The following is a 22,940-nucleotide window of genomic DNA, read 5'->3' as shown; positions in this document are numbered from 1 at the left end:
CCCCCCCCCCCCCCCCCCACACACACACACTCCAATCTCTCCAGCAGGGCTGGCTCTAGGTTTTTGCCGCCCCAAGCAAAAATAAATAAATAAAGCTCCAAGAGCGCAACTGCCGAAGCGCCAAAAAAAAAAAAAAAAAACCCCTCCGAGAGCGCCCGGAATGCCGCCTCTGAAATTGTGCCGCCCCAAGCACGTGCGTGGTTTGCTGGTGCCTAGAGCTGGTCCTGCTTTCCAGGACACAGACACAGTGCAAGGGCCAGGCCTGCCCTAGAAATACCCTGAGGCCCTTTCCCTCCATGCCATGCGCACCAGGTATGGGACAGGCGGGCTCAGCCCAGCAGGATCCAAGTGTGGAGGGGCTTAGTGGGTGGGGGGGGAATCCAGATGTGGGTTGAGAGTGTTCTGTGTGGGGCAGTCTGGGTGTGGGCAGCTTGGTGGGAGGGTCTAAGTGCGGGGGGGGGATCTGGATACACAGGGGCTCTTGGGGTGGGGGGTCCGGGTGCAGGGGCAATGGGACTCTGCAGGGGGGTCCAAGTGAAGGTGGTTGGGGTTCAGCGGGGAGATCTGGGTGTGGTGGAGCTCAGCAGGAGGATCTGGTGCTGGGGGAGTGGGACTTGGTAGGGTGGGGGTCTGGGTGCAGATGGTTGGGGCTCGGTGGGGTGGGGAGTCCAGATGTGGGGGGGCTTGGAGTGGGTTTGAGTATGGGGGGTGCAGAAGGGGTGGGGGGGGTTTCTGAGTGCAGGGGAGAGGGGTGAGGCTCATATGGGGTCTGGCTGCACAGGGGTTGGGTGAAATGGGGGAGCAGCTCCCCATACAGTGACAGGAAAGGAAGAACCCTTATTGATACACAAGTCACCTTAATAATTAACAAACTTAGGGCCACATTCTGAGGCAAAGCTTCCACTGACTTCATTGTGAGTTATGAATTGGTTAACACTGAGTAAAACCTCTAGGGATTTGGCCTGTGGTAAGGAGGTTATGAAATAGTTACTTTTCAGGTGTTTAAGTTTTTGTCAGATACACGATGAGGGGAATCATCGGAGTAATCTATTTTGGTTTTAGCCTTTGGTGTGGTGGCTCATCTACATCAGATAAATGTCAGGATCCTAGGTTTTGCCAAAAAGTACAGTTACAGTATAGAAACACTTGCAACATGTTACCGACAGTGTATCAACATATGGCAAACTCTTTAAATTGCTGTGGTGTTACAAACTGACTTGGTACTGCTAAATTCTTTAGGATTTCCTCAGTCGTTTTGAAATACAATGTTAAATGTAACAAATGTAATCTATTTTCAAATTGTCATTTCATCCAAGCTCCCAAACCAGGCAGAGTTGGATGGGAGACATCAAAGGCAGGTCCAAGGAGCTGTTGTAAAAGGTGTTGTAAAAGCAGGCAGCACACTTCCTTCGGCGTCAATATTGTACTAACTCCCCACTGTGGTGTTGGGGATACTGCACTACCAGAGGTGCTCTCTTTTGTTAAGGTGTGAAATTAAGGTGCAGTCTGTGACACCCTGGCACCCCATATTCACCACTGTCATGTAATTAGGATATAAAGTATGCCTTTTGAGGTATCATTCTAAAAGTCTTAATCTGCTAGACATTAATATCTCGTTGGATTGTATGTGCTATCGTCATATGTGAAGTTATGAAGTTTGGCTGTGTGTGTGTGTGTGTGTGTGTTACTGAAACATGTTGTGAGGTTGAAAACACCCACAAGCAGCCTTTCAGGTACAACAGTAAAAAGGTCAAACAATGTTAATGGCTTATTGAGGAAAAGCACACAAGCACAAGGATTACCCCAGGAACTGTGTACAATAGAAACCTCTCAGAGATGCACTGCACAATGGGAACTGTTCGACACAGGTCACAGCAAAAGAGTTTTCCAGCAAGTGGGAAGATCTAAAAGGGGGACAATGACATCTTGATGGTATCTCACTCTCCCTACAACAACACACCTGGAAACACCAGAGGAATAAAGACTGAACCGGGGGGAAGTGATGGTCCCAGGCTAAGGGATTTGCTAGTCTGTGTATGAAAACCCGGAAAACCCAAGCTGCAGAGCCAACCCAGCTTGTGCCTTAAGAATCTGCCAGGTGGTTTATCACTCAGGGTGAGAATTTGCTAATTCACATCCTACCTATCTAGTGTGTTAAGCTCAGTTTGCAGTTTTGTTTATTTACTAGGTAATCTGCTTTGATCTGGTTGCGATCACTTATAATCACTTAACATCTACCCTTTTGTAGTTAATAAACTTATTTTATGTTTTAATCCAAACCAGTGTGCGTTTGACTAAGGGGTCTGGGGAAAAATCTCAGTTTGGTTACCACAAGTGTGCATGGCCCTCTTCACATTGAGGGAGAGGCGGACTAGGCGTTAAACCCATATACTGGCCAGATTTGACCAGGTCAGGAGGGTACTGCTCTGAGGTCCTAGGCTGGGAAGCTGAGTGTGTCCCTACCTGTGTGAATGCTGGTGAAAGTGTAAGCTTGGAGGGCTTTGCAACTTGTCACAGCAGCACAGTGTGAGAGGGAGCCCGTACTGGTGGGTCAGAGGGCTCAGTGGCACTCCAGTTTCAGGTGGCACCCTGGGGGGAACCCGTCACACGGTCCTTTTGAGGTTATTGATCCCAGGGCATTATTTGCAAGAGCAGGGGTGTTATGCTTGGTATCCTGGCCAAATTCCAATTCGAGTAAAAACAATCTCCCAATGTAAATTCCCCTGGAGTTTCAGTTAAATATAGTAGTCTTCATGTCTTATCCAAGGGCTTCATCTTGCAAACATTTAAACACATGAGTACCTTTTCTCCCCCAGAATAAATAACTGTTCTTCGAGTGCTTGCTCATGTCCATTCCATATTAGGGGTGTGTGTGCTCACCACATGCACCGGTGCCGGAAGTTTTTTCCTCTGTGGTATCGGTAGGGAACCGGCTCTGGCACCCTCTGGAGTGGCGTGCACATGCCATGGTATAAGGGGTGTCACTGGCTCCCCCCAGCCTCAGTTCCTTCTTGCCTCCAGTGATGGTGCTGGAACGTCTACTGCTTCGGCTAGTCTTTTTCACTTTGTTCAGTATTTCAAACTTTTTCTTGTAAAATAGTTGTACATAGTTAGGTTTCCCTTAGTGCGTTAGTGTTGGCGTTTTACTTAGTTGGTCCCAAATGGGACTTAGCCTAGGATGGAGCATGACCTGGTCCCCAGGCTTTAAGCCCTGCGATCGCTGCAAGAAACTGATGCCCCTCAGCGATCCGCATAACAGTTGTTTGAGATGTCTTGGCAAGTCGCATGTAAGCGACAAGTGCCGTATATGCAAGTCCTTCAAACCTTGGACTAAGAAGGAGAGGGACTTCTCTCTCAAAGCGCTCCTCATGGAGTCGGCACGAACTCCAGCACCGGAGCAGTTGAGGTCCGACTCCGTCCCGAGCACCACAGCATTGGCGCCGATCCCCCTCCCTGGCATCCCCCTCCCTGAGTCCGGAGACTGATGAGGGCTTCGCTGACCCTGCCTCTCTGCCTTCGAGGCCTGGTGGCTCCATGCGGGGGAGCGCTGGCGAAACATCCCCCGCGATGGGGAATGGTGTCATTGAGATGGAGACCTATAGAAAGGACCCAAGAGGCTAAAGAAGACCAGGAGAAGAAGATCTCCTACATCCCTGCTAGGGGAAGGAGAGGGCAGGAGGGGAGCCAAGGCCCGAGGAGGGCGGCTTGATACCTCCTACCGGGAGTCGGGACCCAGCTCAAGTTGAACAGTCCAGCCCACCCCGCTGCATGCCTGCCCGCCAGACATTGACGGGGGCCTTCATCAGTTAGAGGTCCCATTGACACCCTGTAGGCAGCGTAGGATATCCTGGCGCTACTGGTGCCGCCCACACTGGTTACAGCAGTATCCTGGTTTAAGGGTAAACCCACCTTGGGTCCTTTCTATAGGTCTCCATCTCAATGACACCATTCCCCATCGCGGGGGATGTTTCGCCAGCGCTCCCCCGCATGGAGCCACCAGGCCTCGAAGGCAGAGAGGCAGGGTCAGCGAAGCCCTCATCAGTCTCCGGACTCAGGGCCCACAAGATTCAAGGTGTGCCTCACTGGTGACATGGCACAGGCCTGCAGAGGTCCGCTCTTCCCGGCATCAACAGCACCGGGACCAGCCCAGTGCTTCACCCATGGCTCAGCACTGGTCACAGGCCCGAGACAGTCAGTCTCAGCAGCGGAGTCATCAGCTTGCCAGTATGCATTGCCATGTCATGGATCCCCTAGACTGGGGAGTAACTCTAGATCCTGGTACCGATCAAGCAGCATGACTGAAGTCTAGATCGCTGGGATGCTATCGCCAATCTGGTGAACAGCATCGGTCTTCGAGGACCCGCAGAAGGGACTCGTCCCGAGCGGATAGCTCCCTGTCCAGGCGCAGCAATCGGCACTGCAGCGATCAGGATCGCCGGTCTATGTGCTCGTGATCACCTGAGAGCAACCACTCATCCTTGAGCTCTGGCACCGGACAGGAGTCGTTGCTGGTGGGCAAAAACCCGGTACCGGTGGTACCCTCGATGTCAGCGGAATTACCAGCTAGACCAGGGCCAGTAGCCGGCTGCCTGGTACCCATGGAACCCGTGGGGCTTAACTTAGCCTTCACCAGGGCTCAGGTAAACGGTGGGGGCCTGGGACAAGCCATCGGCCTTAGTATCTGACCCTCCCCCAGAGCCAGCTGTTCCGGAGGATGGAACCCCTCAGGCTCTTGAGGACCCGGGGGATCAGCTGACTGGAACACCAATGGATATGTCAGACCCCGTAGGCCCGGCTTCCTCCTCATCTTTACCTGATGAGGCGATTGCAGTGCCTCCTCACCCAGTTCTTCAGGATGATGCTAAGGCTCATCAGAAACTGTTGAAAAGAGTTGCCTCTATCTTGGGTCTCCAGGCGAAGGAGCTGGTGGAACTGTTGGACACTCTATTCAACGTCCTCTGCTCAACGGCACAGGCCAGGGTGGCTCTGCCCCTCCATGAAGGGGTGTCTAAGATTACAAATGCCCTGTGGCAGACACCTTCATCCCTGCCCCATCTCCAAGATGGCAGAAAGTACTTTGTGCCAGCTAAGGCTCATGAATACCTATACACTCACCCGGCCCCAAGCTCCCTGGTAGCAGTGGTCATTAATGAGCAGGAGAGACCAGGCCAACTGGGAGCCACTCTAAAGAATAAAGACCCAAAGAGGCTGGACTTGTTTGGATGCAAAGTTTATTCATTTTCTAGCCTCCAATTGAGGGTGGCTAACCACGAACCCCTCCTTGGCCACTATGACTTTAATATGTGGCAAGCCATGGCCAGGTTTGAGGATTCGTTTCCCGAGGACACCAGGAAGGAGTTCTGGGTGATTCTTGATGAGGGCAAGGCTGTAGCCGGAATGGCCCTGCAAGCAGCCTCTGACGTGGCGGACTCCGTGTCATGCACTATGACCACGGCCATCTCCACGCGGAGGGCGTCCGGCTCCTTCTTGCGGGCTTGTCGACAGAGGCCCAGCAGTTGATACAGGACCTTCCCTTCAACGGCCAGGTGCTGTTTGCTGAGCAGACAGACAACAAATTACATGGGTTGAAGGACTTCTGTACTACATTGAAGACCCTATGGCTCTACGTCTCGGGTCTGGCCTTTAAGTGGTTCAAGCCGCAACAGCCACTGGGTCAAGGGAGCCAACCCAGGCAGGAGACGGCTCATAAGATGAGCAGAGGCTACAAATGTTGCCAGAGCCACCAACCTCTGCCATCTACCCAGTTGGGCGCCTCCCGCAACAGGCAAGGTGGCAAGCGGGCATTTTGAGGGTGCGCTCGAGGGCGACCTACCAGACTGTACCCCGGATCCATCCTTCCTATGTTTCTCCAACCACCTTTCTTTCTTCCTTTCTGCATGGACCACAATAACCTCAGACCGCTGGGTCCTCAACACAGTGGCCCAGGGCTATACCCTCCAGTTTCTTTCTTAACCCCCCCTCACACCCGTCCTTCTCTGTCCCTCTTCAGGGACCCTTCTCACACAAGTCTCCTTGCACAGGAGGTGAAGGGCCTGCTGCAGCTGGGAGTGGTGGAGGAAGTTCCTCGAATACAAGAACAAGGGGTTCCATTCCCAGTACTTTCTGATTCCACAAGTGGTCTAAGACCCATCTTGGGCCTACGAGACCTCAACAAATACCTAAAGAAGTTGAAGTTCCGCATGGTCTCCCTGGCCTCCATCATCCCCTCCCTGGGTCCGGGAGACTGGTATGCCGCCCTCGACTTGAAGGATGCGTACTTTCATATAGCGATCTTCCAAGGACACAGACGCTTCACGGTGAGATTGGATCACTACCAGTTTGTGGTCCTCCCTTTCGGCCTAGTGACAGCACCAAGGGTGTTTACCAACTGCATATCGGTGGTAGCAGCTTACCTCAGGTGTCAAGGTATTCAAATATACCCATATCTCGACGACTGGCTGGTCAAAGTCCACTCCAGGTCTCAAGTCCAACGAGATGTCACAATGCTGGTCCCTGGGCCTGTTGGTGAACGACAAGAAGTCAACGTTCATTCCAGTGCAAAGGTTAGAATTCATCGGAGTGATGCTCGACTCCACTTGCGCTAGCGCTTTCCTGATACAGGAGAGGTTCCAGACCATGGTGGACCTCATCGTGGGGGTCTCTGCATTTCCTCTAACCACAGTTCAGGTATGTCTGTGTTTGCTGGGCCACATGGCAGTAAGAGCGTATGTCATCCACCATGCAAGGCTCAGAATGCGACCCTTGCAGCAGTGGCTGGCAGCAGTCTATTCCCAGTCCAGAGATCACCTGGACAAAGTTGTTATCATCCTGCCAGTGATACTTACCTCCCTCCCTGCAATGGTGGACCGACACCAAGGCTGTCCAGGAAGGAGTTCCGTTCAAGAGCCCACGCCAGTCAGTCGAACTGATATCGGACGCTTCGGACATTGGCTGGGAAGCGCATCTAGGTGAGCTACAGACACAAGGGACATTGTCCCTGGAGGAGATGACTTTGCACATAAATGTCAAGGAGCTCAGAGCATTACGTTTGGCCTCCAGAGTCTTTCTACCACACCTGGCAGGCAAGTTGGTGAGAGTGTAGACAGACGATATTGCCTCGATGTTCTGTATCAACAGGCAAGGGGAGCACGCTCGTCGGCTCTCTGTCAAGAGGCTCTCTGATTGTGGGATTTCTGCATCAAGCACACGATCCACCTGGAGGCCTGTCACCTCCTCGGCGTTAGGAACACGCTGGTAGATCACCTCAACAGGTCCTTTTTCTCTCACCACGAGTGGTCGCTCCATCCGGAGGTAGCCCAGACACTTTTCCAGAGGTGGGGAACTCCCCAAGTGGATCTGTTTGCCCCCAGACAGAACAGGAAATATCATCAATTCTGTTCCCTGCTGGCCCTCTTTTCCATTAGTGTGCACCTTGTGGCCATCTCTGCTTTTCACCTGCCAATCCAGGGTAAGACGGTGTTCTCACACGACATGTCGCTCAGGTTCTTGAGAGGCCTTGAGAGACTCTTTCTGCCGGTCCGGGCTCTTGTCCCACAGTGGGACCTTAACTTGGTTCTTTCTAGGCTCACAGGGCTGCCCTTTGAGCCTATGACCTCCTGCTCCCTTTCCCACCTGTCATGGAAGGTTGTTTTCCTTGTGGCAGTAACATTGGCGAGATGAGTGTCAGAGATTAAAGCCCTGACATCGGAACCACCGTATACAAAGACAAAGTTCAACTGCGACCCCATCCGGCCTTTCTGCCGAAGGTGATGTCTTCCTTCTGTGTCAACCAGGACATCTTCCTCCCGCTGTTTTGTCCCAAGCTGCACATCACTAATGAGGAAAGGAGGCTGCACGCCCTGGACATCAGAGGTGCCCTGGCGTTTTACCTAGAGCGTACCAAGCCCTTCCGCAGGTTGATCCAGCTCTTCATCTCGACAGCGGACAGGATGAAGGGCCTTCCGGTGTCATCGCAGAGGATTTCTACCTGGATCAACTCCTGCATCCGGACCTGTTATGAGCTAGCACGGGTCCCACCGACACCGATCATGAGCCCATTCAACCAGAGCTCAGGCATCCTCAGCTGCCTTCCTGGCGCACATTCCCATCCAGGACATTGGCAGAGCTGCGACATGGTCTTCGGTTCACACCTTCACTGCGCATTACGCCATCACTCAGCAGGCCAGAGACGGCGCTGGGTTCGGCAGAGCTGTGTTGCAACCTACATGTCCATGAACTCCTACCCGCCTCCGTTGGTACTGCTTGGGAGTCGCCTAATATGGAATGGACATGAGCAAGCACTCGAAGTTACCTGTTCTGTAACTGGTGTTCTTTGAAATGTGTTGCTCATGTCCATTCCATGACCCGCCCTCTTTCCCCACTGTCAGAGTTTCTGGCAAGAAGGAACTGAGGGTGGGAGCCGGCGGTGCCCCTTATACAGCGGCATGTGCGCGCCACTCCAGAGGATGCCAGAGCTGGTCCTCAATGGGTACCACTGAGGGAAAAACTTCCGGCACCGGTGCATGTGACGAGCACACACACCTAATATGGAATGAACATGAGCAACACATCTCGAAGAACACCAGTTATGGAACAATAACTGTCTTTTATGTAATGTAATGTAGTGACCGTGTTCTGTGCTGTTAAATAGCTTCTATATTAAATTGTGTGTGTATGCAATATCCATGCACTTGGGTGTAGAATATGTGATAGTACAGGTGGAATGGCAGCAATACCTATTATCTATTACTTACAACTCTGTTTTTTAGATGCTTATAACTTTGTCAGAAGGTTTTGGGCTGAATTTTTCCATGTTTGGTTTATGACTGGATTGAGTTTGAATGTTTTATGTGTGTGTGTATATATAGCAAAAACTTCTAATATGGAAGTCTGGAGGAATCAGTTATATTTTGAATCGGACAAGTTCCTTATTGTTTCTATTTCTCTGTGCAGCGGGAGGAAAAAAGAGAATGTCAATTTATGTAACGTGTTCAAGAGAAAACAAAACATTACATTTTATGTATGTGGCAACCTTTTATTTGAGCATACTATTGAGCATGCTATCAGTTTTCATGCAGAACAACCCAGTGAAACCAGCAAGGAGTTCTGCCCAAAGAAAATTGTGGCACTATGTAGCCCAATACAACTATTACATCTCTGTGTGCATGCTAGGTGTAGATAATCTGTGTATAGTTTGGCATAATTTATCTCTGGTTTGTGGCAGTTGTAATGGGGGAAGCTGGATAAACTGGGGGTCTAGGCAATTTGGGATTCTGGTACACTAGCTGAAAATTTCTGCTAAAACAATAAGCTGTGAAATAGTTTTAAAATGGCACCTTATAGACTAACAGACGTATTGGAGCATAAGCTTATGCTCCAATACGTCTGTTAGTCTATAAGGTGCCACAGGACCCTCTGTTGCTTTTTACAGATCCAGACTAACATGGCTACCCCTCTGATACATGAGTTTTAAAATGGTGACATTTTAAATTGTCATCTATAATTTTTAGAGTTACTAATTCATTGGGATTTATGGGTCTGATCAGACCTCTCAGAATTCTTGTTACAGACCATCTACAGACCCAGGAAGTCTGTGCTGCATTGGCTTACATTAGATCATGCTTTCAAGACTAACTGCACAACACTAGAAACATAGGGGTAGACGCTCTCTTGGTGTAAACTGATGCCAGTAGTGCTATGATGACTTTTATCAGTTGAGGATCTGGCTCTTAATTTAAAAAAATTGAAACCTTAGGTTCAGGTTCATAATTCTGTAACAAAGGGTGGATTCTGAGGACTCCATCGGGGCCTGGTGATAGGCTAAAAAATTCCAAAAACGAGTTACTATTACTGCATATAATAGAGCAGCTGAATTTGTCAGATTTCCTTTGTCTTGGCCTGAAATATTACATGAGTAACTCATGAGATTTCAGCACTTTTGAACCTTGAACCCTCACCCATATGTAATCTTTCTGAACATCTGCTATCTTCAGTTTGTATTATGGTCAGGTCTCTTTGTTGACAAGTAATAGCATGCCATGCGTATCAAAATGCACCAGGATATCCACACTTTTTGCCTTTGGATAACATTACTGTTTCTCTGATAATAACAAAATGAAAATGGCAGATTTGTATACATGGCCTTTAAATTATTCTTTTAAATAGTGTTTTAATATAACTATTTTGACATAACGTGAACTCAATTTGCAATCCACCTTCACAAGTGATTTATCCTACTGCTGGGCATTATGCAACCTCACGATTAGCAAGGTAACCCATCTTCACTTGGAAAACATTTCTAGAGGTCATATGTAACTTTGTGTTTGTGAATATATAGTAACCCTAAAATCCTGAGGTCTGGTTTGTGTGTGCAAATTGGCATTAATTGCATTTCCCTCCATCCCCAATAAAAACGCCTTTAAAAATGTAAACTTGACAAATTTGTCATTCTAACAGTAAGTCTCGTGCCTTGCTCACGGATTACAGTAAATACTTTGTAAGCACTTGGTGAGAAATATTTACTTTTACTATTAGCTTCTTGATATTGACCACTTTTGCCTGAGTGCCCCCTTTAGACATGCAGCACATAGCCTGCAAATGGCCTCAGTAGTAGACTATCACAGATGTACATCATGCAGGTTGTGCTTCAGTGACAGCACACTATGGGAGAGGAAAAATAGGTGTGGCTTCAAAAGACTGAGCTCAGGTGTTTGTAGAGGGATGGATTAATCTGCAAAAGGCTAATATGCTGTACTTAATAAATAGCATATACTGTTACATAAAGAATGGCTGGCAATGTAATTGGATGGTGTGTTGCTGGTATAATCTCTCCTGACTTCTATTGAGATGGTGCTGCTCAAGCAGGTGTTATGCTTTCTGTCAAATGGTATACTCCACTCACCATTTTGCAGGGAGCATGTCTCTTATTGGAACCAGATGGGCTTAAATCTAGCCCCCTTTTGTGAGATTAATGAATCCTGCAAATCCACCTAACCCCAAATGCATCTAATCTAACATTCACTTGGGACGTTGGTTCTAAATACATAATTGAAAAGCAAATGACTTATTTGATTCTGTATGTTTGATCTTGCAGTCATGTCCTGCAAAATGTTGATTGGGCCATTACCTTGCACATGGATGACCATGTACACTTCAAATTAAGGTGGAAAGGAACAGCACTCTCCTTCCCCCGCCAATATCTATTGCACTTAATTTAGAAAGCTGCAAATATCTCTCTAGGAATATTCATGGCTCCCATTGCACTAGTATTTGAACATCTCACAAACATTATGAATTTATCCTCCTAACACCCCTATGAGGTAGGGAAGCATTACCACCTCCACATTATGGATAGGAAGTCTGGGGCAGAGCCAGGATTTGAACCCAGATCTCCTGAGGCCCTGGCCAATGCCTTCACCACAAAATTTTCCGATGTTGGGAAAATGAATGGAAATTACAGAGCAATTTTTCTTGATAGTTTTCTTTTCCTTGCAGGAAATCGGGCAGGATGTGATAGTTTTCTAGTGATGATATTCCTGGAATACTGTGCCTCCCTGTAACAGAGTAGCTAGCCCATGTAATAAAATAGAGCTGAGCTCTTCTGTTCCAGTCCAGGAGCACCGAGTTGGGCTATTTAAGAGAGCAGGGCAGCATCTGGGGCAGGTAGGAGGTGCCTGAGAGAGGCTTGGTAGAAGGAACTGCCAGAGGATTAGAGCCAACTGGTTCAGTCAGGAAGAGCTGTTCCTGGTAGAGGGCTGAATGCAAGAGAACAGCAAGGGGTTTCCAGGCTGGACTCCCCAAGCCTGAGAAGTAGGGCTGGAGAGGGCTGAAGATGGGAGAAGAGGGAAATGCCTGCTGATCCTAAGCCAGAGCTAAGGTCCAGGGGACTGAAGGAAGGGGACAAGCCAAGGGGCTTATCTGCTGGCATCTCCTTCAGAGAGCTAGGTTCTAGAGGAAGCATGAGAGGCTCCCACTGGAGAGGCTGTGAGTTTTGGCTGGAAAGAGCAAGGTCATACCTCAGAAGGAAAACTGGGGCGATGATCCCAGCAGAGGGACAGAGGAGGACTGTGAAAGAGTCTAGGTCTGGCAGAAGACACCAGGATGGTGGGAAGGGAGCTGAGTGTTAAAGATCTCATGCACTGGGGTTATACGGACTATGTGTAGGGTTTTTGGTCGTGGACTTTTGCACTGTGTTTTGTTGTTAAACTGTGATGGCCTTGAGGACGTGTTTGTATTGAAGTTACTGGGATTCAAGAGAGAAACTGAAGTGAGGCCACTTGCAGGTTGCCCTGAGGCCATGAGGGGTCACTTGGGAGGAGGCCACTCATTTACACTCCCCCTTTGGAGTACTACAATTTCAGCAACTGAGATGGTTTTAGAGTGCAATTCCGCCTTCCTCTTGTCACTGCACCATAAATGGCACTGTGGAAAGAGCTGAATCAGGCCGACACACAGTTGCACTTGATTCTCCTACTGCTCTTCTTACCTCTGTGTCAATAGAACGTTGCCTTTCCTAAGTGCAGGCTGTTTTTCTTACACCATCAGCCTATCTTACTCTAGAGAAAGTGGAGTACTGATGGGGGATACTATACAGTGTTGCAAAAAGCTTATCATTAATTGGTCTGAAGTAGCCTGAACCGGGTGACTCTGAGGCCTGTTACGAAACTGATCATCTTCCCCAGGCATTTGAAAACAGAGGATTAGGGAAATCTGAGATTTGAAATTGTCTGGTTTCCTGGTGGTGGTTTATATAGAATTCTACTGCTGCACTTTTGACATGTTGGGGTATTGTTTGGATATATTTTAAAGTTAGTTCAAGACTACCTAGAACATATGGATAGATGCCCATTTTTATAAATCCAAATAAACAAACTTGAGAAGAAAGATTAAATGACCAAATTTATTAGTGTATAACTAAGCACCTGATCCAACTCTCACCGAAGTAAAGGAGAGTCTTTTCATTCTCAGTAATGTGAATTGGATTTGGACTTGAACAATGAATTAAGAACATTTTTAAGTGTGAATGCTAAAATTGAAAACAGCTACAACAACGTCTGTATGTTTAAATGCACCAGAGAGGAACCAAGTATGTTTCAATGTACCTATCTCTCTTCTTCTTTCAGTGGGATCTCGTTTGTGAATCTTCCTGGAAGGTCCATATTGCTAAATTCTCCCTACTGGTAGGCTTAATCTTTGGCTACTTGATAACAGGATGTATAGCTGACTGGTGAGTGAAAAATCTTTTAATGCTATATAATTTAAATGAATAAAGATATTTAGCATCTCTGTAGAACTTTTTTTTTTAAAGTTACTATTCAGGAAGAACCTTTTGATAATTAGATCTGCAAATCTCTGAAAAGAGTAGCATGAGTTGGCAGTACAAAACTGTTTTAATTGCTTGGGCTGAGTCATTTATAGCATGATAAATAACATAAAAGGAAAATACTTAACCATTGATTTCTAATTATTTGCTGTTGACACACTTTGTTACTGCTGTCATGACAGAGCAAAATTACATATTTTCTAATTATGTAAAAACAAAGCGTTTGTTTTAGATAGCACTAGCCTCTAGTGTTCTCTCAAATAGATGCTACAATCACAAATTACTTTTTAGCCATATTTGCTGATAAAAGGGACAATGTCAGCTCACATTTGGCCCAGAATGTTCATCTTATTTTTAAAGGGCCTTTATGAACCTTTCCACTGTTTTGCTATTTTTTAAAAGTTGTTTTGAAACAAATGAACATTCCCTTGCATTGTTTGAAACCCAAATATTGCAGTATTAAGAACACATATATCTTCATTAAGTGTGGGGTACATCCCTCTGGATTATTGGGGAATGGGAGCATTCATAGAATTCTCAATTATTCTCCAGAATCTGTTTTCACTTTAAAAAAATCTCTAGTTGGTATGGTTACAAAGAAAAACTTTATACTGTGACCAAAGTGATATCTGCTTGAGCTTGTAGAGAGCCTGAAACAATAGCTTTATGGTTTGAACCTGCCCCATTCATTCCAGTGGATGCTAATTCAGTTGATTATACTTTTTTCACTACTGATTGAAGCATGGAAGAGACGCAAGGAGATGTGGTGTTATGAAGATTTACATGATTACTGATCACTTTGGTGCCATACCTCACAGCTGTGAGGAGGCGAACCCTGCTGCATGTGTGAGGCAATGTGGCCCAAAGCTTCACAGCATCTTAATTTCAATTTTAAATAATAAAATAATCTGCATTGAAATATTTCTTTAATGTCCAGTATTAAATATTCATTGTTCCTTAAAATAAAGCCTTACGGATATGTACAATGGAATATGGTTTTATTTCATTTAAATAAAATTCTAAAATTAGGATAGATCTTAAACAACATGTGGCAGAGTTGTGGGGAGATGAGTGAGAGTGAATGATTTGTTTCATTGTCCCGCAAAGCGGTGTGGGTAGGGTGCTCAGCTTTTAAAAGTTTGGGAAACACATATGCAGGTGACCAAAAGGGAAACTGGCTTAATTTATTTGCATTGTCTAAGTTGAGAGAGAGCATAAATTGGATTTTGAAAATTTTCACTTTTAATAATCCGAGTTTGTGGTAGTTATCTAGATAATGACATTTGTTTGCAGCATACAGATTTTTAAGTTGATGGTATTCCTTTAGAAGGAAACTTCTAAAGTGATAAGTAATGACCGCATGACACTATAGTGATTTTCATTCACCAAGTAATTATTAGGGGAAACCTTAGCTGTGTGGGTAGGTATAGGTGGAAGATCTATGGGATCCAGCATTGGAGACTCCATTTATTCAAACTTGGGGCCAAATCCTTATCCAACAACCAGTGTATTATGGATGGCAGCACGTGTTCTAATACAGTGTGGTATGGGCACTGCAGAAGACATCCTTCTGTAGTAGGGCAGTTTGTCACTCTATGGGCTAGCACAATGTGCTGCCAAAAACTTTTACTGCTTCTTTCTACAGGAGCACCGTGATCACTGGAAATTGGGCTTACCTAGAATTTTCAGTGTATGGCAATATTCATGCTTGTATACGCACAGAGTATGCCCCTCACATCCTGTCTTTAGACCATTTTTCTTTTGACAGCAGTGCATATTTTATAGCATTAGATGCATGTATCTGCAAGTGCATCTGAATATCTCATCCCATACACTGCTGCTTGCATCCTTTGTCCAAAACAAAATGGCAGGTGTCTGGCCGCAAATAATGTTGAATCCTGTGGCCCTTTGGAAATACTCCGCGTTTCATAGCTGGTGGATTGTGGAATCCATGGGGGTGCTGATTGAGATGAATAAAGCAGTTCAACCCTTTTAGAGGTGTTGCTTCAGGCTCTCTGAAGACTCAGGAAAGTGATGCTTCTTCAGTTTATGCTTGGTTTACATTTTTGAGGCTGTTTCCACAACCATGGGGGCTAGAAACTTAGTTTTTAACTAAACGAAAGCTGAGATTTGTGGAGTTGAAGCATGTGGCAAGAGAAGAATTCTCTGGTAAATGTAATGGGCATGGAAAATGTCTCTTCTCTTGAGAGAGAGCTTCTATTAATCAAGTGACCTTTCCTCACCATGGAAAACTAAGGGCTTTTTCCCAAATCGCCTGTAATAACTTTTGTTAATGGCTTGCACTTACTGCAATTTTTATATATTTATTTGCTGTTTTATTCACTTTCAGGCTTTGAAAATGGCTCTTATATTAAATAGTGATGCACTTAATGCCATTTGCTTTAATCTGTTCATAAATTAATTTGTCTATGAAATCTTTGCAAGACTAACCAAAGCAATAATTGAATTTAATAAGCAGAAATACGAGAAGTGTCTGTGTGTGGAGGGGGGAAATTTGTGTTGGCTGCTATTAAAAATTGGTAGCAGCATTTGGGAGGAACTGTGTAATTTGTTCCCATCTGTGCCTATGTCCTCTGCAAGAGATAAGCATCTAGCATTGTGTCCACCTTGGATTTTAACACTATTCTCCCCACTTCCTTCCCATTTGTAGGGTTGGTCGACGGCCAGTGCTACTCTTCTCGGTCATATTCATTCTGATATTTGGACTGACTGTGGCTCTCTCAGTAAATGTGACAATGTTCAGCACACTCAGGTTTTTTGAAGGGTTTTGCCTGGCTGGAATAATCCTCTCCCTGTATGCACTGAGTGAGTATTACCTTCATAATTCAGCCAAAAAAATACACGGTCTGCTATATGTTATACTTCCTACAGTATGTATTTCAAGAGGCTTGTACAAAAAACAGTTGAATCCCAGAGTTCTTTTGAGTCTACTGCATTGGTTTTGTTACTGGAAATTCCTCCTACCCGGCCCCAGACCCCATTTTTTCTTGCTTTGCCGGAGAATCAGCCTATGTAGCAAATGTGTTCATGAGTTTGCAAATGGAAGAAAGGATTAAACAATGTTTATTCTTTTGAATTTCTTTAACTTGGGAGTTGCCTCCTGTGTCCTGGCAACGTTCATGGCATAACAGATGTCAACATGATTTCGCAACAGCTCTTTTCAGAGATTTGAAAAATCCTTGAATCTCTTTGTATGTACGGTGGCACATGATTTTTACTGAGATGTCTTTGATATTAGTAGCTGGGGTTATTCCCCTATATAGTCATTTAGAGAATTGTGAAATAGAGAGAAAATTGGTGGAGAAGTCTCATGCTCTTTTTTTGAGTCACATTGATCTCTGAACTGCTTTGCTTTGTTTGCTGAGAGAAACTAGATGGAAATTTTGTGAGAAACTAATGCTTGCTCACTGTTGTGTCAGGAGAGAGAGGACTGCAGGTTGATTTGGTACACCTAAATGATGCTGTCTAACTACATTGCAGTTAGACAGCATCCTACCAGCTGACTCAGACATGTGGGCCTCAGAGTCAGGGACTGTTTAAATGCGGTGCAGACATTTGGGCTCAGGCAGTGGTCCGGGTTCTGGGAGCCTCCCAGTTCTAGATCCCAAGTTCTAGATCCCAAGCTCCAGCCCAAGCCCTAATATCTACGCTGGATTCAAACAACCCCTTAACCCGAGCCTTGTGAGTTCAAGTCAGTTGGCATGGGACAGCAGCGGGTTTTTAATCACAGTGTAGATCTACCCTTACTGGCCAAGATTTTCAAAACCCTCCTTTTCTGGTTTTTCCCCCCCCCCCAAGGTGCTTGCTCAACACTATATGAAAATCAAGCTCCTTTTAAGGCATCTCAAGTCAGGGACGCAAAAGACTAGTCACTTCTAAAATTGGCTGCTATTTTTATTAGAGAGTTAAAAACAGTTTTTAAGTGTGACTTCCAGCTAAATTAATGTACGTTCTTGAATGTCCAACTCATAGTTTAGGCAGGGGACAGAGAAATGGCATAAAAAAGAAATCCCTAAATCTGATATTTTCACAGGTCTTTGCCTCTTTCTCTCTCCATCTCTCTGCATTATACTGGAATATAGATAACAATATTCCCTTCCCAGGAGCCAGGCAAAACTGTTTTGGTTGGCAGCTGTGTCTGGAATGCTGCAGTAAATACGGTAGCATGACCATAATTAGCAGCTAGTATCTTATCGAGAGGGAAGTATGGTATTTTTTTCTTTTATTTCTGGCACTAAAAAAAATGATCAAGATATATCCTGGAACCTTCTGTACAGTTCTTCATAAAGTTTTATTTACTTCCTATTGCAAAGTAGATTGATATTCAGCCCATCAGATCTCTGGTTTTAGCACAACATCCTTAACCTGCACATACATAAGATCCTACATAGTGCTGGGTGGTTCTGTTTTTGTTTTTTTTGTCTTTAGGTTACATTGAGAGGAGATAGGTTGATTAATATATACAAGATTTTGTTCAGTGTGCCATAATAAATTATATGGTACCTGGGAAAAATTTTCTTCTCCTGCCTTTGGTCATATAATTCAAATCTGGTCCCAGCTTCTAGTGTTACTGAGTAGAAGTAAACCGTACAGGTGTTTACAGCCTGCAAAGGTTATTAGCCTTCCACAAAGATGTGGTTTAGCTTGCTAGTTATGCTTGGACTTAGTGCCCACCTAAGGGAAATTATAAATAACCGTCTCAGATGCTTTGGGAATGGAAATAGTATTAAAATGTTGCTTGAAAACACAGGACTGCTAAGTTTTAGTTACCTTGCAAGGCTTTTGGAATGGCAGAGTTAGAACAGCTAATGGTTTCTTTCCTTCTGAACATCCCTAATACACTAAAGGCAGCGGTTGTCATGGGATAAAAGGGAAGGTGCTTTCATGGATTGAGAACTGGTTAAAAAGACAGGGAACAAATGGTAGGAATAAATGGTAAATTCTCAGAATGGAGAGGGGTAACTAGTGGTGTTCCCCAAGGGTCAATCCTAGGACCAATCCTATTCAACTTATTCATAAATGATCTGGAGAAAGGGGTAAAAAGTGAGGTGGCAAAGTTTGCAGACAATACTAAACTGCTCAAGAGAGTTAAGACCAAAACAGACTGTGAAGAACTTCAAAAAGATTTCACAAAACTAAGTGATTGGGCAACAAAATGGCAAATGAAATTTAATGTGGATAAATGTAAAGTAATGCACATTGGAAAAAATAACCCCAACTATATATATAATATGATGGGGGCTAATTTAGCTACCATGAATCAGGAAAAAGATCTTGGAGTCATCATGGATAGTTCTCTGAAGATGTCCACGCAGTGTGCAGAGGCAGTCAAAAAAGCAAACAGGATGTTAGGAATCATTAAAAAGAGGATAGAGAATAAGACGGAGAATATATTATTGCCCTTATATAAATTGATGGTACGCCCACATCTTGAATACTGTGTACAGATGTGGTGTCCTCATCTCAAAAAAGATATATTGGCACTAGAAAAGGTTCAGAGAAGGGCAACTAAAATGATTAGGGGTTTGGAACGGGTCCCATATGAAGAGAGATTAAAGAGGCTAGGACTTTTCAGCTTGGAAAAGAGGAGACTAAGGGGGGATATGATAGAGGTATATAAAATTATGAGTGATGTGGAGAAAGTAGATAAGGAAAAGTTATTTACTTATTCCCATAATACAAGAAGTAGGGGCCACCAAATGAAATTAATGGGCAGCAGGTTTAAGACAAATAAAAGAAAGTTCTTCTTCACACAGCGCACAGTCAACTTGTGAAACTCCTTGCCTGAGGAGGTTGTGAAGGCTAGGACTGTAACAGGGTTTAAAAGAGAACTGGATAAATTCGTGGAGGTTAAGTCCATTAATGGCTATTAGCCAGGATGGGTAAGGAATGGTGTCCCTAGCCTCTGTTTGTCAGAAGGTGGAGGTGGATGGCAGGAGAGAGATCACTTGATCATTACCTGTTACGTTCACTCCCTCTGGGGCACCTGGCATTGGCCACTGTCAGTAGACAGGATACTGGGCTAGATGGACCTTTGGTCTGACCCAGTACGGCCGTTCTTATGTTGTTCTCAAACTGTGGGTCGGGACCCCAAAGTGGGTCATGACTCTGTTTTAGTGGAGTCGCCAGGGCTGGCGTTGGACTTGCTGGGGCCCGGGGATGAAGCCGAAGTCAGAGCCCCACCACCCAGGGCTGAAGCCGAAACCCAAGGGCTTCAGCCCTGGGTGGCGGGGCTCAGGTTACAGCCCCCCTGCCCAGGGCTGAAGCCCTCAAGCTTTGGCTTCGGGTGACGGGGCTCAGACTTTGGGTTTGGCCCTCCTGTCTGGAGTCATGTAGTAATTTTTGTTGTCAGAAGGGGGTCACGATGCAATGAAGTTTGAGAAACCCTGCACTAAGGGTATATCTACATTGGAACTACACCTGAGCTAGTGCAGGCATGTCTACCCAAGCTGGAATTACACCTTCCAGCGCCAGCACAGACATTCCCTAAGTGCATTAGGGTGTTGAGGAGGAAAGAACCTAGCAATGTAGCCATGGCTATGTAGTGGGCTAGCTGCCCCGAATACATACTTTGCGTCTTGGACGGGTACATACTGGGGTAGCTAGCCTGCGCTGCTGCGGCTACACTTCTATTTTTAGCGCACTAGTCTGATCAGATGTAGCACGCGTATCTCTGCTCGAGCTGAAAATCTCACCTTCCAGCCCCTAACTGAGCGTTGGAGAACTCTCATTCTTTCAAAGACATGGTGAGATTGAATTGTGTGAGAGAAGAGCTATCAAAGCCTCAGAAGGGTTTAAAAACACAGGATGCTCTCACAAGTGGTCAGATGGTTCAGGAAGAGCTTGAGGCGGAGACTGTTGGGAAGCAGTCTTATCCCGGCAGAGGTTGCGGGAGTGGGGTTCTGAGTTGAGAGGTCTACCTTAGCCCTTAGGTAAGATAGATGTGTATAGGCTGTTCATTGTTTTAACAATTCTTTTCTCTTGCTACGCTGTGTTCCTATGTTAAGATTAAACAGTACTTTGTTTTTTTAAAAAGGCACTTTTGGGTCACTGTAATAACCAGTGGTCACAGCTCCCAAAGGGAAGAACTAAAGGTAGCTGAACCTAGTCAGACCTGTTGGGGGTAAACACAGTTAATACACAGGGCAATGTAACCCAACACTCTGCCTCAGAATGGGAGAATTGCAGGATTCTGCCTCAGAGAATTTGAAGGTTCGAGGTCTGACACCGGAGAGCCGGGGGCAGTTAGACACCCCAGAAAAGGGGACAGAGGTGCAGCTAACCCTGAAACATGACACACATGCAGCAGCCAGAGGCATACTCTCTTCCACTGCTATCCTGAATTGGTTAGCTTGCAGCCTCCCCCAGATTATTAGTCATACTGAACAAAGTGCACTCAGCAAACATGACAATTGCTGAGCATGAGCATGTGATGAGGAAGACACTGATTATTTTTTTGGTTCTGACACAAAGGTAATTCCCATCTTTAGCTCACTTAGTTATGTAGGGCATTTGCTCTGAGAGGAGGAGTTGTTGACTTCTGTGTGACACCACCCTTTGCTTACTTTAACTTTATACTTAAATAGACAGGAAAACACTACTAAGGCCCAGATCCTGCCATTGACTCTGCATAAATAGCAATTTGTGACACATTTTGCTCCATTAACTTCATTGGCATTCCATGCAAATACAGGGGTCCTATAGTGTAGAGTGCAGAATAGAGACCAATGGCACTTGGCATGTGATTTTCTTATTGCTAAAATGCTGAGACACTTGTCATATTCATTAAAAAGGCACAGTCCTCCAGGCTAAAGATCTTGAAGGGGAAAGTATCTTTCTGGGTGAGTAGAACTGGCGTACTAACATCTGAGTGTGTTCTTATCTTTTATCGTTTCAAATGATTTTGTGCTATTGCAAAGAAACGAATGTTATTGCAATGCATCCCTCTCAGTGTACTGGAATGAAGAACAGAGTGAGAGCATTGCCTCCTAAGGCATAGCACAAAGCAAAGGGAACAGGAAACTAAACATGATATGGGAAGAGACCACCTGCAGTGCAACTAAGATTTTTTTTTCTCCCCTACTTTCCTGATTTTGAAATTTTCTATAATGTGAAGCAGGGTGGTGATAAAGGAAAATGGCGATGATGTGAACTGAGGTCTCTGTGGGTGAAAAAGTTATTTTCTGCCAAATGCTGCTGACAGCTTTAACAAGCATCCTGTTAATGCTACATGCCATCATTCTAATGGTCTTACCTGAGCCTAGATAGCATGAGCAATAGCACAGATTTGCACACAATCATAGAATGCTCGGTAATTTCATGGGTGACTGAGCTGCAGACTGCTTTGCGAAATTAGAAAGCATAAACTTGAATGAACAGGTAAATAGGCTCTGAAAATAGGTTTGTTATAAGGGAGAAGATGTATTTCCTTGTCACTGCGAGGGGGTTGGTGCACAATAAAAGGAAGTAGGGCCATGTTCTAGTCTCTTTAAATTTTCATGGACATACCTACTACATGCTATGGAATTTTTAGTTCATGCTTCAAAAGACAGTTCAGACTGTCCAGTAATCTTTTCCATTGTGATGTCTCTGTATAATTAATAAGCTTTATGGCTTTGTCTTCTTAACCTTTTAATCCTTTAAAATGGACAGAGGGTGTCTTTAAGTTTACAGAAGTTTAGCATGGGTCCTATTGACTCAGCAAGAGGGGAGGCTGCCTTTTGATGATTTTTTTTATTATTTTCTGGAAGACTTGTAACTTGCAGTTGAAGTCTAGAGTTTTAGCTGAAGAAAGGAGCAAGATCTGTATAGAGCAAATCCAGCTACTAGGCTGTGGACTGTCGGGGCCAGATTTGCAAAAGAACTATGCTGCCATTTAGGCAACAAAATAAATGGTGAGATCTTCAGCATGGTGTCTGCTGAGCTTTTTTAAAAAATCTAGCTATATGTGTGGGAATGTGAGCTCCTGGGTTCTGAGCACTTTTGATAATCTGATCTTGAATGGGTACGACCACTCCAGCGTCTAGTCAAATCCTCAGTGCTCCATTATCTTCCCCTAACCCTTCAATAACAAAACAAACAAATGGAGCCAAAGTGAGTTACCTTAAGTGTTAGAAACCAGCAAAAGAGAGAGAAAAATTGTTCAGTCCAAATCTGAACTGCTGCATGACTAAAGCTGTGAAATGAATCTTTCAAGTGGGGGAGGGGAACATTCAACCAGTTTTCTGACAGACTGAAACGAGGTTTGACTTTGTGGTGCCTTGATAAGATTCTGTTCCGGTGACAAGATCAAGGTTTTAAAATTATTAACTTCTTGTTTATATAATCAACATCTACCCTAACTAATTCTATTCAGCTTTGGTGCAGCAAGAGCGATGACAGACAGATGCTTTGAGAGAGATTCTCACCGGATCTCACTTCAGTGTATCGAACAGTGTAGTATTGAGTATTGCTCAAAGAACAAATACAAATTTCTGAAATATCTGATCGAGGCTCAGGTTTCTATAAATTGTATATTGATAATTTTACTGCTACTTAATTTTTTAAATGCTGCTGTATAAGTAGGGTTACCATACGTCCGGATTTTCCCGGACATGTC

The 22,940-nt window shown here is 45.1% G+C and overlaps 1 protein-coding gene across 1 annotated transcript in view; it reads left to right on the top strand.

Annotated features, from left to right (window-relative positions):
* The window catches only part of LOC112118936 (solute carrier family 22 member 23-like), a 179,939-nt gene that overhangs the window by 25,164 nt on the left and 131,835 nt on the right, over positions 1–22,940 (top strand). The window contains exons 2-3 of the mRNA XM_026658752.2: positions 13,122–13,225; positions 15,993–16,147. Of these exons, the coding sequence (XP_026514537.1) occupies positions 13,122–13,225; positions 15,993–16,147 (259 nt within the window). The remainder of the gene's footprint in view (positions 1–13,121; positions 13,226–15,992; positions 16,148–22,940) is intronic.

The sequence above is a fragment of the Terrapene carolina genome, unplaced genomic scaffold (genome assembly GCF_002925995.2).
Source record: "Terrapene carolina triunguis isolate 2854851 unplaced genomic scaffold, T_m_triunguis-2.0 Scaffold55, whole genome shotgun sequence".
NCBI classification, from domain to species: domain Eukaryota; kingdom Metazoa; phylum Chordata; order Testudines; family Emydidae; genus Terrapene; species Terrapene triunguis.
This window is presented reverse-complemented; position numbering and strand designations above follow the sequence as displayed.